The sequence below is a fragment of the Salvelinus alpinus genome, chromosome 19 (assembly GCF_045679555.1).
Source record: "Salvelinus alpinus chromosome 19, SLU_Salpinus.1, whole genome shotgun sequence".
NCBI classification, from domain to species: Eukaryota; Metazoa; Chordata; class Actinopteri; order Salmoniformes; family Salmonidae; genus Salvelinus; species Salvelinus alpinus.
The window spans coordinates 2,378,851-2,392,814 of record NC_092104.1 but is presented as its reverse complement, the minus strand read 5'-3'; the positions used below and the strand labels follow the sequence as shown (position 1 = coordinate 2,392,814).

At 40.2% G+C, this 13,964-nt stretch overlaps 1 protein-coding gene across 2 annotated transcripts in view; it reads right to left on the bottom strand.

Moving 5' to 3' along the window:
- Window positions 1-1,850: 1,850 nt before the first annotated feature.
- LOC139544883 (AT-rich interactive domain-containing protein 3A-like) overlaps window positions 1,851-13,964 on the bottom strand; it is a 288,432-nt gene continuing 276,318 nt past the window's right edge. For both annotated transcript variants that reach the window (XM_071352046.1, XM_071352047.1), the window contains 2 exons: window positions 7,054-7,143; window positions 1,851-4,510 (listed from right to left, as the gene is read on the bottom strand). In XM_071352046.1, coding sequence (XP_071208147.1) covers window positions 4,314-4,510; window positions 7,054-7,143 — 287 coding nt within the window. In that variant the 3' untranslated portion in view covers window positions 1,851-4,313. The remainder of the gene's footprint in view (window positions 4,511-7,053; window positions 7,144-13,964) is intronic.

Below are 13,964 nucleotides of genomic sequence, written 5' to 3'. Positions count from 1 at the left end.
TTTGTTCTGTCGTAATACATTTTGTGTTCAAACAAATGTGTGTGTATAGACCGAAGAGAAAAAAGAGGCTAAACGTAGAAACTGGCTATTAAGATTGTGCTCACGTTCATGTATGGTTGGCACAGTCTATAACAAATGAGGTAGATAGATGTGTGATCATACAATATTCCCTTCTTTGGTATAACTATACAACATATGAAATATCCAGTGATCTGTTGAAAGAAAAACACATTTTCAAGTGGCTTTACAATAAAAACAATAGAAATTAAATATGTGAGGTATATTTTGAATCCACTCTGTGTATATATATATATACAGAGAGAGAGAGAGAGAGAGAGAGAGAGAGAGGTAAAGAGGTATCTGTCTGTCTGTGTTAGAAAATACTCTTAAAAAGGGTTTCAAAATATAAAGTGGTATAGATGAATGCAAGGTGACAGACCCAGACCTAAACATAAAAAAACAAACTAAAAACAATTTGAAATTATATGTTTAACAGACTTAAAAAAAAATCTATATCTTCAAACTGTTTCCCATTTCCCATTCACAACAAAAAATACAGTATCTTATGACGCGAAGCAGAGAGAGAGAGATAGAGGGAGGGAGGGACAGAGAGAGAGGGAGGGAGGGACAGAGAGAGAGGGAGGTAGGGACAGAGAGAGAGGGAGGGAGGGAGAAAGAGAGAGGGTGAGAGAGATAGAGGGAGGGAGGGAGGGACAAAGAGAGAGTGAGAGGGAGGGAGGGAGGGACAAAGAGAGAGAGAGAGAAAGGGAGGGAGGGAGAAAGAGGGAGGCATAGAGAGGGATAGAGAGGGATGGAGAGACAAAGAGAGGGAGGGACAAAGAGTGAGAGAGAGAGAGAGAGAGAGAGAGAGAGAGAGAGAGAGAGAGAGAGAGAGAGAGAGAGAGAGAGAGAGAGAGAGAGAGAGAGAGAGAGAGAGAGAGAGGGACAAAGAGAGAGAGAGAAAGGGAGGAAGGAACAAAGAGAGAGGGAGGGAGAAACAGAGAGAGAGAGAGAGGGAGGGACAAAGAGAGCAAAATAGTGAGTATGGAGAAACTCTCCAATGTCAGACACAAGTGCACTTCCAAAGAAAGAAGGGGATGCTAGTCACAAAATAAATCCACTGAGTTATTGATGATTACATTAGTACTCCAACACCTATAGCCTCATTCTGCTGTACTACCCACATAGTATCTGTTCTACCCACATAGTATCTGTTTAACCCACATAGTATCTGTTCTACCCACATAGTATCTGTTCTACCCACATAGTATCTGTTTAACCCACATAGTATCTGTTTAACCCACATAGTATCTGTTTAACCCACATAGTATCTGTTTAACCCACATAGTATCTGTTTAACCCACATAGTATCTGTTCTACCCACCTAGTATCTGTTTAACCCACATAGTATCTGTTTAACCCACATAGTATCTGTTCTACCCACCTAGTATCTGTTCTACCCACATAGTATCTGACCTACCCACATAGTATCTGTTTAACCCACATAGTATCTGTTTAACCCACATAGTATCTGTTTAACCCACATATTATCTGTTTAACCCACATAGTATCTGTTCTACCCACATAGTATCTGTTCTACCCACATAGTATCTGTTCTACCCACATAGTATCTGTTTAACCCACATAGTATCTGTTCTACCCACATAGTATCTGTTTAACCCACATAGTATCTGTTCTACCCACATAGTATCTGTTCTACCCACATAGTATCTGTTCTACCCACATAGTATCTGTTTAACCCACATAGTATCTGTTTAACCCACATAGTATCTGTTTAACCCACATAGTATCTGTTCTACCCACATAGTATCTGTTTAACCCACATAGTATCTCTTCTACCCACATAGTATCTGTTCTACCCACATAGTATCTGTTCTACCCACATAGTATCTGTTCTACCCACATAGTATCTGTTTAACCCACATATGATCTGTTTAACCCACATAGTATCTGTTCTACCCACATAGTATCTGTTCTACCCACATAGTATCTGTTCTACCCACATAGTATCTGTTCTACCCACATAGTATCTGTTCTACCCACATAGTATCTGTTCTACCCACATATTATCTGTTTAACCCACATAGTATCTGTTCTACCCACATATTATCTGTTCTACCCACATATTATCTGTTTAACCCACATAGTATCTGTTCTACCCACATAGTATCTGTTCTACCCACATAGTATCTGTTTAACCCACATAGTATCTGTTCTACCCACATAGTATCTGTTTAACCCACATAGTATTTGTTCTACCCACATAGTATCTGTTCTACCCACATATTATCTGTTTAACCCACATAGTATCTGTTCTACCCACATAGTATCTGTTATACCCACATAGTATCTGTTTAACCCACATAGTATCTGTTTAACCCACATAGTATCGGTTCTACCCACATAGTATCTGTTTAACCCACATATGATCTGTTTAACCCACATAGTATCTGTTCTACCCACATATTATCTGTTTAACCCACATAGTATCTGTTCTACCCACATAGTATCTGTTCTACCCACATAGTATCTGTTTAACCCACATATGATCTGTTTAACCCACATAGTATCTGTTCTACCCACATATGATCTGTTTAACCCACATAGTATCTGTTCTACCCACATATCTCCTTCTGCAGAGTAATATGTTGAAGTGGTCTACAGATGGGGATCCCAGGACTTCGGTTAACCAGAACCACCCCGCCAGGGGATTGTCCTACCAGCAGGTATGTTTCCGTCTGATTGCAAAGTAACGCCTTCTCCACAAACTTCACTGGTAATAAATTATTCATACTAGTGTGAGCTTAAATCAATGTCGAATGTGTTGCAATATCAGATTTAATCAGAGCCATCGTGCAATCTCTCTTCTGTGAGAAGGGTTAGTTAAGAGGCTCTGACCAGGACCGGTAGTGGGGAACGCTCTAGGCTACTAGGCTATTTTGGTTTACCCCTTTACTGACGAAGGCATGTCTTGACGCTCTAGCTATTGTCCCACAGCATTAAACAATGTGTTGATGGCTAGCGGCATCGATTGATCAAAGCGGGAACCAGCTTCAATAGATAACATGATATTTTCCTCTCTAAAAGAAAGAAGAAGTGACGTTTCCCTGATTCTGTGAGATGTGCTTTGTTAGGATGTGCTTTGTCAGAAATATACTTGTGATATAGAGTATATCTTTCGTTTGGTCATTGGTTCCACTACTGTATCTGTGCTGTCTGTGTATGTTATCGTTTTCATGCTTTACTGTCTTTTCATTGGTTACTCTTGTTTTTCTTTGGTTATTAGCTAAAAGTACCAATCTTCTCTGGTTTGTGATCAAAAAACAACAAGAAAACAAAAGATTTTTGAGTGACAATAAAATGGCCTCCCATGCCGAGCAAACAAACCATACTACAGATCAGGGTTGGGGTCAATTCCATGTCTATTCCAGCCAACTCAGGATGTACACTGAATGCTAATTCTCTTTAATGCTTTTCAATTAGGAAAATGTGGAATTAGAATTTTGGTTTATTTTCTGAATTGACGAATTAAAATGGAATTGACCCCAACCCTGCTACAGGTTAACAAGCATTTCTCTCTTCAGGTACGAGGTCAAGCATCTCCTCTTCAGTTGGAGGAGAGACAGACAGACAGACAGACAGACAGACAGGCAGGCAGGCAGGCAGGCAGGCAGGCAGACAGACAGACAGACAGACAGACAGACAGACAGACAGACAGACAGACAGACAGACAGACAGACAGACAGACAGACAGACAGACAGACAGACAGACAGACAGACAGACAGACAGACAGACAGACAGACAGACAGACAGTCAGCAGAGAGCCAACATGTCTCAGTCTCTCAGTGTCTTTGTCCCACAGTTCCTTGCGTCTAATGATGTGTCACCATATATCTTTACCTATATGTTTACACTGCTCCAAACTGAGCAGCTGTTCTCAGGAAACACAAAAAAAGACAGCAGACTTCATCTGCATACACACGTGGTTCAGAGGTCCTCTTTACATACCATTCAGAGGTCAGAGTTCAGAGGAAGGAAAAAGAATAGAGCGAGAGAATTTTCATTTTCTACAGAAGTATTTTCTCAGTAAATAATTTTTTTAATGTTTTATTCTTTCAACTGGAATAAGGGAAATTGAGAAAAGGGAGGAGGAAGAGGAAGAGGAGGAGGAAGGGAAAAGCCACCTTCAAAAACAATTGAAGTATTTTCTCCTGGTATCTCAGACCGCTTGTTGTCTTTGGGGAATGATGGGGGTGGGGGTTACGGGGTGGAGCTGGGGGTGGGACTCAGCTCAAGGGGAGGAGTTTCCATGTCCGTGGACCGAGGATGTAGAGGAGGAGGAGGAGGAGGAGCAGGACGGTTGGATCTGTATGGAGGAGGAGTTCATCCCCGGACTGCTCTTTCCCTGAGAGAAGGTGTCATTCTGGTTCTGGACCCGGTGACCACCCAGCATCGTAGGGAGGGAGGGCTTCCTGGCAAACAGAACACCTGGAGAGACGGAGGGAGGGAGGAGACCTCCTGTAAGATCTTATGATCTGTGAACTGTACATGATACAGACAACATATTGGAGTCATTATACCTTATGATCTGTGAACTGTACATGGTACAGACCACATCCAGGCTGTATCACAACCGGCCGTGATTGGGAGTCCCATAGGGCGGAGCACAATTGGCCCAGCGTCGTCCAGGGGTTGGCCGGTGTAGGCCGTCATAGTAAATAAGAATTTGTTCTTAACTGACTTGCCTTGTTAAATAAAGGTTCTTTATACTCCTTATAGCTCTGTGTGGAGTATGGCTAGATTCTAGATGGCTAGATTCTGAAATATATATATTTTTTTACATGAATTTATTCAACAAAAAATATGAATATGAATGTCTCAAACTATCTTATTTGATTATGTTAATTTGAAGACATGTTGTTTGGAAACAATATACTTTACAAGTACATCACATTCCCAGAGTGGGTTCTCTGCTAATTCTGAAGTTATGATCCATTTTATGATGACTACAAACACAACGAATGGTAACTGGATTCAAAGGGAACTCCCTCTGCTCGTGACTTGCTGAACGTGCAATCCTAAAGGAGAACTGTGATTGGTTACTGACCTATATGACACTTATAAAACGTGTCATATCGTTAAAAGTAGCAGAGAGACCACTCTGGAAATGTGACGTGTTTAAAGAGTATATTGTTCCAACCATTTTGTCTAAAAGAGTTGTTTTGAGATATTCATATATCTTCATATTTATTCATATGTTGAATAAATTAATGTGACAAAATAAAATCTTAAGAATCAAGACATGCTCCATCTTTGAGAGCACATTATATGGAGTTTAACCAAGATGCTGTCTGTGTTATGTACAGTTTACGGATCATAAGATCTGATAGGAGGCATGTACAGGTCTAAACAGGGCCTAAAATGGCCACGTTCATCATGACATATTTGTTTTACTATCAATACTGCTACTACTGCTACTACTGCTACTACTACTACTACTACTACTACTACTACTGCTACTACTACTACTACTACCGATACTACTACTGCTACTACTACTACTACTACTACTACTACTACTACTACTACTACTGCTACTACTGCTGCTACTGCTACTACTACTACTACTACTACTGCTGATACTACTACTGCTACTACTACTACTACTGATACTGATACTGATACTACTACTACTATCACTACTACTACTACTACTACTACTACTACCACTGCTACTACTACTACCACTACTACTGATACTACTACTACCACTACTACTGATACTACTAGCACTACTACTACTGATACTACTACTGATACTACTACTACTGATACTACTACTACTACTACTGATACTACTACTACTGATACAACTACTACTACTACTGATACTACTACTACTACCACTACTACTGATACTACTACCACTACTACTACTACTGATACTACTACTACTGATACTAATGATACTACTACTGATACTACTACTACTGATACTACTACTACTACCACTACTACTGATACTACTACTACTGATACTACTACAACTGATACTACTACTACTACCACTACTACTACTACTGATACTACTAATACTGATACTACTACTACTGATACTACTACTACTACTGATACTACTACTACTACTACTGATACTACTACTACTACTACTACTGATATTACTACGATTACTACTACTGATACTACTACTACTACTGATACTACTACTACTACTACTACTGATACTACTACTACTACTACTACTACTACTACTGATACTACTACTACTGATACTACTACTACTACTACTACTACTGATACTACTACTACTACTACTATTGATACTACTACTACTGATACTACTAGTAGTAGTAGTTTAATTGGTACTGTACATTTCTACATGTTCTTACAACCAGTTTTTTGGGGCAGATTAATATAATAGTATTTACAACTTACTGTAATGTCACAATTAGACAAATACTATGATGACCTATCAACTCACTAACTAACAAATAACACATTGTCACACCTAAACAACCATGAATTGGACAACTGACACAGACACTGCAGTCTACCTCACTGAACATGGTGTTTCAGACAGACAGACAGATAGATAGATCTCAACTATATCTGATGTTAATGGCCACTTCAACCTCACTGGAAGATTTCCACCAGCAGGCTTATTCTTTACGCCACGACATGAACTGTCTGGCCTACCTATCTTGAGGTAATTACCCCATTGCTCGAAGGCAGAGGAGGAGGTGGTGAACAGTCATGCAGGAGGTGTGGAGGCTAAACCTGCCGTGGCCTCTCTCCCGGGCACGTCTAAGACAATAAACCCCATCGATCTCCCATCCACAGCCTCAATTCTGAGATATTTAACTTTTTTAACTCTATTGGACGGCCACTTCATTACGATGGATTTTATAGCAAAGACATCAAATTGCGTGGAGGACTAAGCGCCAGGGTGCTGCTATAACTTATTGAATTTCCTGCCTGCAATTACATCAGCAAACGGCCCCTCTATTTACCTGTGTAGACAACTCCATCTATTTCTATTGACATGTTGATGCTGCTAATGCCGCTGGTAGACAGGTTCAATGGAGTCTCTTGTCTATCATCTGTCAGGAGGCGAGAGAGAGGAAAACTCAATATCAGCATTTAAAAAGGGAACACAAGGAGCAGGAGAGAAGCGTTCGGCAGAGTATTGGCGATAACTCCTAGAGTGACAGGGTAAGAAGCAGTTTATTAAAGAGTTCTGAGGGAAAGGGAACTGTCAAAAGATGTAGCGAACCATTTGTACATGTCGGTTATCGGCAACGGGTTATCTCCCTGAGGAGACGTGTGACATCATATCATAACACACACACACACACACAGACTGACAGGCAGGCAGGCACTTGGAGAACGTGTAGCTACTCATGGGAAAAAAAACAAGGCTTGCAACAATCTTCTCCCAAATAAGAACAACATGCAAGAATATTGTAAAGTTTAATTTCTGTAAAATATCATTAATGTGCAGATACACACTAAATATACTATATAATTTTAGAGTTTAGATCAAAACAGCTGTTACAGAACATTTTGCGGGCGTTCTCTGGCCTAGGCTGCCATATTTAATACAAGTTTTGATGTAATCTGTAAATGATGGTGTTTATATGTTGGGTTGCAGCCCAGCCAGACTGGTCGGGTCAGACAGTAGAGGAATTAACCTGTGAAAGATTCTGACTCATTCTACCATTAAGCTTTCGGGGGAAAGGCCCACAATTATAACTAATGCCTGAGAGGCAGTCATGTGGAGAGAGATGAAACCACACCTGAGCAGATAGGCCCCCTCATTCTTCCTTTAGTCTCTATTAGTCAGTAATGTATGACTTATGGCTTGTCGTAAACACCCGCGACGCTGAGAACCATCAACAGAGTGGGCGGGCAGCTCTGCCCCCCCCCCCCCCCCCCGTAGTCATGGAAGCAGTATTTCTTCATGACATCGAAGAAGTCCTCAGACATCACATTGCAGATGTTTATGATGAACTGTGTGTGTTTGTGTGTAATAGTGACTCACCTATCGTATGGTGAAATACTCTTACTTGATGTCGGCATACCACCACTGTGCTATACAGCTTAAAAAACCCCTAGTTATATAATAGTAGAGGACAAACAGTAACATTGACACGCCAATCACATGTTGGAGAAGAATAAATAGCCTGGGTTCTAGAAGGAGAAGTTCTAGAACTCTGATACACTCCGGAACACAGAACAATAACATTTGTCAAAGATGTGGTGTTATTTTTGTGGCGGTAAAAACGACTGCAAATTGAGTTGGGTTAGTTGGATATGAAGCAGGATGTGTTACAGAACCCCACTGTAGATTGAGTTGGGTTAGTTGGATATGAAGCAGGATGTGTTACAGAACCCCACTGTAGATTGAGTTGGGTTAGTTGGATATTAAGCAGGATGTGTTACAGAACCCCACTGTAATACACAATAAGGGAATCATCTCTAAATTACAATATTTTTTCTCCAAATGCTTCTCTGTGAGTTTTGAAATTATTAATGTATGTGTGTGTGTCACAGTTATACATCATAATTGCATCAATATTACAACATTATAAGGGCATAACAATGAATAAACATGTGTATTCACATTAGTAACTGTGGATGCGTCTGAAATGACACCCTGTTCCAGGGTTCCCCAATCATTTCTGATCTTAAAAGAGTGTGACTGTTGGAAAAGCATTCCAGGTGAAGCTGGTTGAGAGAATGCCAAGAGTGTGCAAACCTGTCATCAAGGCAAAGGGTGGCTACTTTGAAGAATCTAAAATATATTTTAATTTGTTTAGTACTTTTTTGGTTACCACATGATTCCATATGTGTTATTTTATAGATTTGATGTCTTCACTATTATTTTACAATGTAGAAAATAGTACAAATAAAGAAAAAGCCTTGAATGAGTAGGTGTGTCCAAACCTTTGACTGTTACTATATTAGTACCAGTCAAAGGTTTGGACACATCTACTCATTCAAGGCTTTTTCTTTATTTGTACTATATATATATATATAATTTTGGTCATTGGACATAAAAGCCTGTAAAATCACCAGGAAATAAGCTCAACATGATTTTAATTCAGGAAATCTGTTCCCAAGTATCTCCACGTTTAAATAAAGAGGCATATGTGATCGTATCCCAATTTAATCAAGGTTTGAAATGATTCTGTTTTTGTTAAATACTATACAGTGCCTTCAGTAAGTATTCACATCCCTTGACCTATTGCATATTTTGTTGTGTTACGGCCTGAATTCAAAATGGATTCAATCGATTTTTTCCCCCCTCACCCATCTACACACAATAGCCCAAAATGACAAAGTGAAAACATGTTTTTTTAGAAATGTTTGCAAAAGTATTCAAAAATGAAATACAGAAATATTTAATTTGGTATTTTTTTGTATTCTTTTTTTTAGGATCCCCATTAGCTGTTGCAAAAGCAGTAGCTACTCTTCCTGGTGTTCCACACAAAACATGAAACATAATACAGAACATCAATAGACAAGAACGGCTCAAGGACAGAACTACATAACAAAAATGTAAAGACACACGTAGCCTACATATCAATGTGTACACACAAACTATCTATGTCAGATAAGGGAGAGGCGTTGTGCCGTGAGGTGTTGCTTTATCTGTTATTTGAAACCAGGTTTGCTGTTTATTTGAGCAATATGAGATGGAAGGAAGTTCCATGCAATAAGGGCTCTATATAATACTGTACGCTTTCTTGAAATTGTTCTAGATTTGGGGACTGTGAAAAGACCCCTGATGGCATGTCTGGTGGGATACGTGTGTGTGTCAGAGCAGTCTCTCCTCAACTCTTAGCCAAGAGACACTGGCATGCATAGTATTAATATCAGCCCTCTGATTACAATGAAGAGCAAGACGTGCCGCTCTGTTCTGGGCCAGCTGCAGCTTAACTAGGTCTTTCCTTGCAGCACTGGACCACACGACTGGACAATAATCAAGATTAGACAAAACTATTGCTTTGTGGAGTGTGGTGTCAAAAAAGCAGAGCATCTCTTTATTACGGACAGACCTCACCCCATCTTTACAACCATTGAATCTATATGCTTTGACCATGAAAGCTTACAATCTAAGGTAACACTAAGTAATTTAGTTTCCTCCTCGTACTTGTTCAGCAGCCACACCATTCATTACCAGGTCTAGAACTTAGGGAATGATTTGTACCAAATACAATACTCTTAGTTTTAGAGATGTTCAGGACCAGTTTATTACTGGCCACCCATTCCAAAACAGACTGCAACTCTTTGTTAAGGGTTTCAGTGACTTCATTAGCTGTGGTTGCTGATGCGTATATGGTTGAATCATCAGCATACATGGACACACAGGCTTTGTTTAACACCAGTGGCAGGTAATTGGTAAAAATAGAAAAGAGTAGAGGGCCTAGAGAGCTGCCCTGCGGTACACCACACTTTACATGTTTGACATTAGAGAAGCTTCCATTAAAGAAAACCCTTTGAGTTCTATTAGATAGATAGCTCTGAATCCACGATATGGCAGAGGTTGAAAAGCCATAACACATACGTTTTTTCAACAATAGGTTATGGTCAATAATATCAAAGGCTGCACTGAAATCTAACAGTACAGCTCCCACAATATTCTTATTATCAATTTCTTTCAACCAATCATCCGTCATTTGTGTCTGTGCAATACATGTTGAGTGCCCTTCTCCATAAGCATGCTAAAAGTCCGTTGTTAATTTGTTTACAGAAAAATAGCATTGTATTTGGTCAAACACAAACTTATAGGTCTGCTGTTAGAACCAGTACAGACCGCTTTACCACTCTTGGGCAGCGGAAAAACTTTGGCTTCCCTCCAGGCCTGAGCACAAAGACTTTCCTCTTGGCTCAGATTAAAGATATGACAGATATGAGTGGCTATAGAGTCAGCTACCATCCTCAGAATACTTACATAAGTATTCACACCACTGAGTCATTACATGTTAGAATCACCTTGGGCAGTGATTACAGCTGTGAGTCTTTCTGGGAAAGTCTAAGAGATTTGCACACCTGGATTGTACAATATTTGCCCGTTATTCTTTTTTAAATTATTGAATCTCCGTCAAGTTGGTTGTTGATCATAGCTAGACAGCCATTTTCAAGTCTTGCCATAGATTTTCAAACTGATTTAAGTCAAAACTGTAACTAGGCCACTCAGGAACATTCAATGTCGTCTTGGTAAACAACTCCAGTGTATATTTTGCCTTGTGTTTGAGGTTATTGTCCTGCTGAAAGGTGAATTTGTCTCCCAGTGTCTGGTGGAAAGCAGAATGAACCAGGGGTTCCTCGAGGATGTTGCCTGTGCTTAACTCTATTACGTTTCTTTTCATCCTAAAAAACTTCCTAGTCCTTGACAATGACAAGCATACCCATAATATGATGCAGCCACCACCATGCTTTAAAATATGAAGAGTGGTACTCAGTGATGTGTTGTGTTGTATTTGCCCCAAACATAAAATTTTCTACTCAGGACTTAGCGTTCATTTCTTTGACACATTTTTGGCAGTTTTACTTTAGTGTCTTACTGCAAAAATGCATGTTTTGGAATATTTTTATTCTGTACAGTCTTCCTTTTCACTCTGTCATTTAGGTTAGTATTGTGCGGTAACTACAATGTTGTTGATCCATCCTCAGTGTTCTCCTATTACAGCCATTAAACTCTGTAACGGTTTTAAAGTCACCATTGGCCTCATGGTGAAATCCCTGAGTGATTTCCTTCCTCTCCGGCAACAGAGTTAGGAAGGACGCTTGTGTCTTTGTAGTGACTGGGTGTATTGATACACCATCCAAAGTGTAGTTAATAACTTCACCAAGCTCAAAGTGATATTCAATGTCTGCTTTTTTTTTTTTTTTTACCCATCTACCAATAGGTGCTCTTCTTTGTGAGGCATTGAAACGTCCCTTCTCCTGGTTGAATCTGTGCTAGAAATTCACTGTTCAAACTGAGGGACCTTCCAGATAATTGTATGTGTGGGGTTACAGAGATGAGGTAATTCAAAAATCATGTTAAACACTATTATTGCAGACAGAGTGAATCCATGCAACTTATCTGACTTTTTAAGAACATTGTTCCTGCTTGCCATAACAATGGGGTTAAATACATATCGACTCAACACCTTTCAGCTTTTCATTTTATTTGTCAGTTCTAAACATCTCTAAAAACATAATTCCACTTTGACATTTTGGGGTATTGTGTTTAGGCCAGTGACACAAAATCACAATTTAATCACAATTTAATAATTTAATTTAAAAATTCAGGCTGTAAAATGTGGAAAAAGTAATGGTGTGTGAAAACTTTCTGAAGACAGTGAACAGATTATATTACAACTATTTTCCGACCCCCTGACCATCCGCTCAAGGAACAATCGACTCCCAGCTGCATGTAATTGGGAGCCCTGCCCTGTTCCCTATAGCTGGAGACAGGTCAGCTGAATGTAATTGGGAGCCCGGCCCTGTTCCCTATAGCTGGAGACAGGTCAGCTGCATGTAATTGGGAGCCCTGCCCTGTTTCCCTATAGCTGGAGACAGGTCAGCCGCATGTAATTGGGAGCCCTGCCCTGTTCCCTATAGCTGGAGACAGGTCAGCTGCATGTAATTGGGAGCCCTGCCCTGTTCCCTATAGCTGGAGACAGGTCAGCTGAATGTAATTGGGAGCCCTGCCCTGTTCCCTATAGCTGGAGACAGGTCAGCTGAATGTAATTGGGAGCCCGGCCCTGTTCCCTATAGCTGGAGACAGGTCAGCTGCATGTAATTGGGAGCCCTGCCCTGTTTCCCTATAGCTGGAGACAGGTCAGCCGCATGTAATTGGGAGCCCTGCCCTGTTCCCTATAGCTGGAGACAGGTCAGCTGCATGTAATTGGGAGCCCTGCCCTGTTCCCTATAGCTGGAGACAGGTCAGCTGAATGTAATTGGGAGCCCTGCCCTGTTCCCTATAGCTGGAGACAGGTCAGCTGCATGTAATTGGGAGCCCTGCCCTGTTCCCTATAGCTGGAGACAGGTCAGCTGAATGTAATTGGGAGCCCTGCCCTGTTCCCTATAGCTGGAGACAGGTCAGCTGAATGTAATTGGGAGCCCTGCTCTGTTCCCTATAGCTGGAGACAGGTCAGCTGATTGTACAGTAATTGGGAGCCCTGCCCTGTTCCCTATAGCTGGAGACAGGTCAGCTGATTGTACAGTAATTGGGAGCCCTGCCCTGTTCCCTATAGCTGGAGACAGGTCAGCTGATTGTACAGTAATTGGGAGCCCGGCCCTGTTCCCTATAGCTAGAGACAGGCTCTGGTCAAAAGTACCGCATTATATAGAGAATTGGTTACCATTTTAACCTGTATTCATAATAACAGATACATACGTGTATGTATAATAATTTTTGGTGTTGTTTTGTCAAAGAAACGCACTATATAGGAAGTATGGTGCCATTTCAGACCAGTGATGTATATAAACCATGATGCTATGTATCGGCCTTTGAGAGGTTTAGAAGCCTCCGGTCGGCCATATTGTCTCTCCCCAGTGAGAGCAGTCCTCCATAGGAATGAATGACATTTTACAGTATTTCAATTAAATGTTTCAAGAAGAAAATGTAAAAAAAATTATTTCAAAGATTTTATATTTAAGGATTTTTTTATAAATATTTTATTTATTTTTATGTTTACCTGACATAATATAATTTAAAAGTATGCATTAAAGTGTCTGTAATAAAATAAACGTGTTAAAAACGAATGTAGACATTTAATAAAAATACATTTCTATAACTTCCAGAATATTTTTTACAACGGAAGAGGAGTGCCAAGATGGAGGCCCTGTGGCTTCAATACATTGCCCCGTCGGTCATCCAGGGTTTAATACACATTGTTTCAGACACATCCTCTATTCATAATAT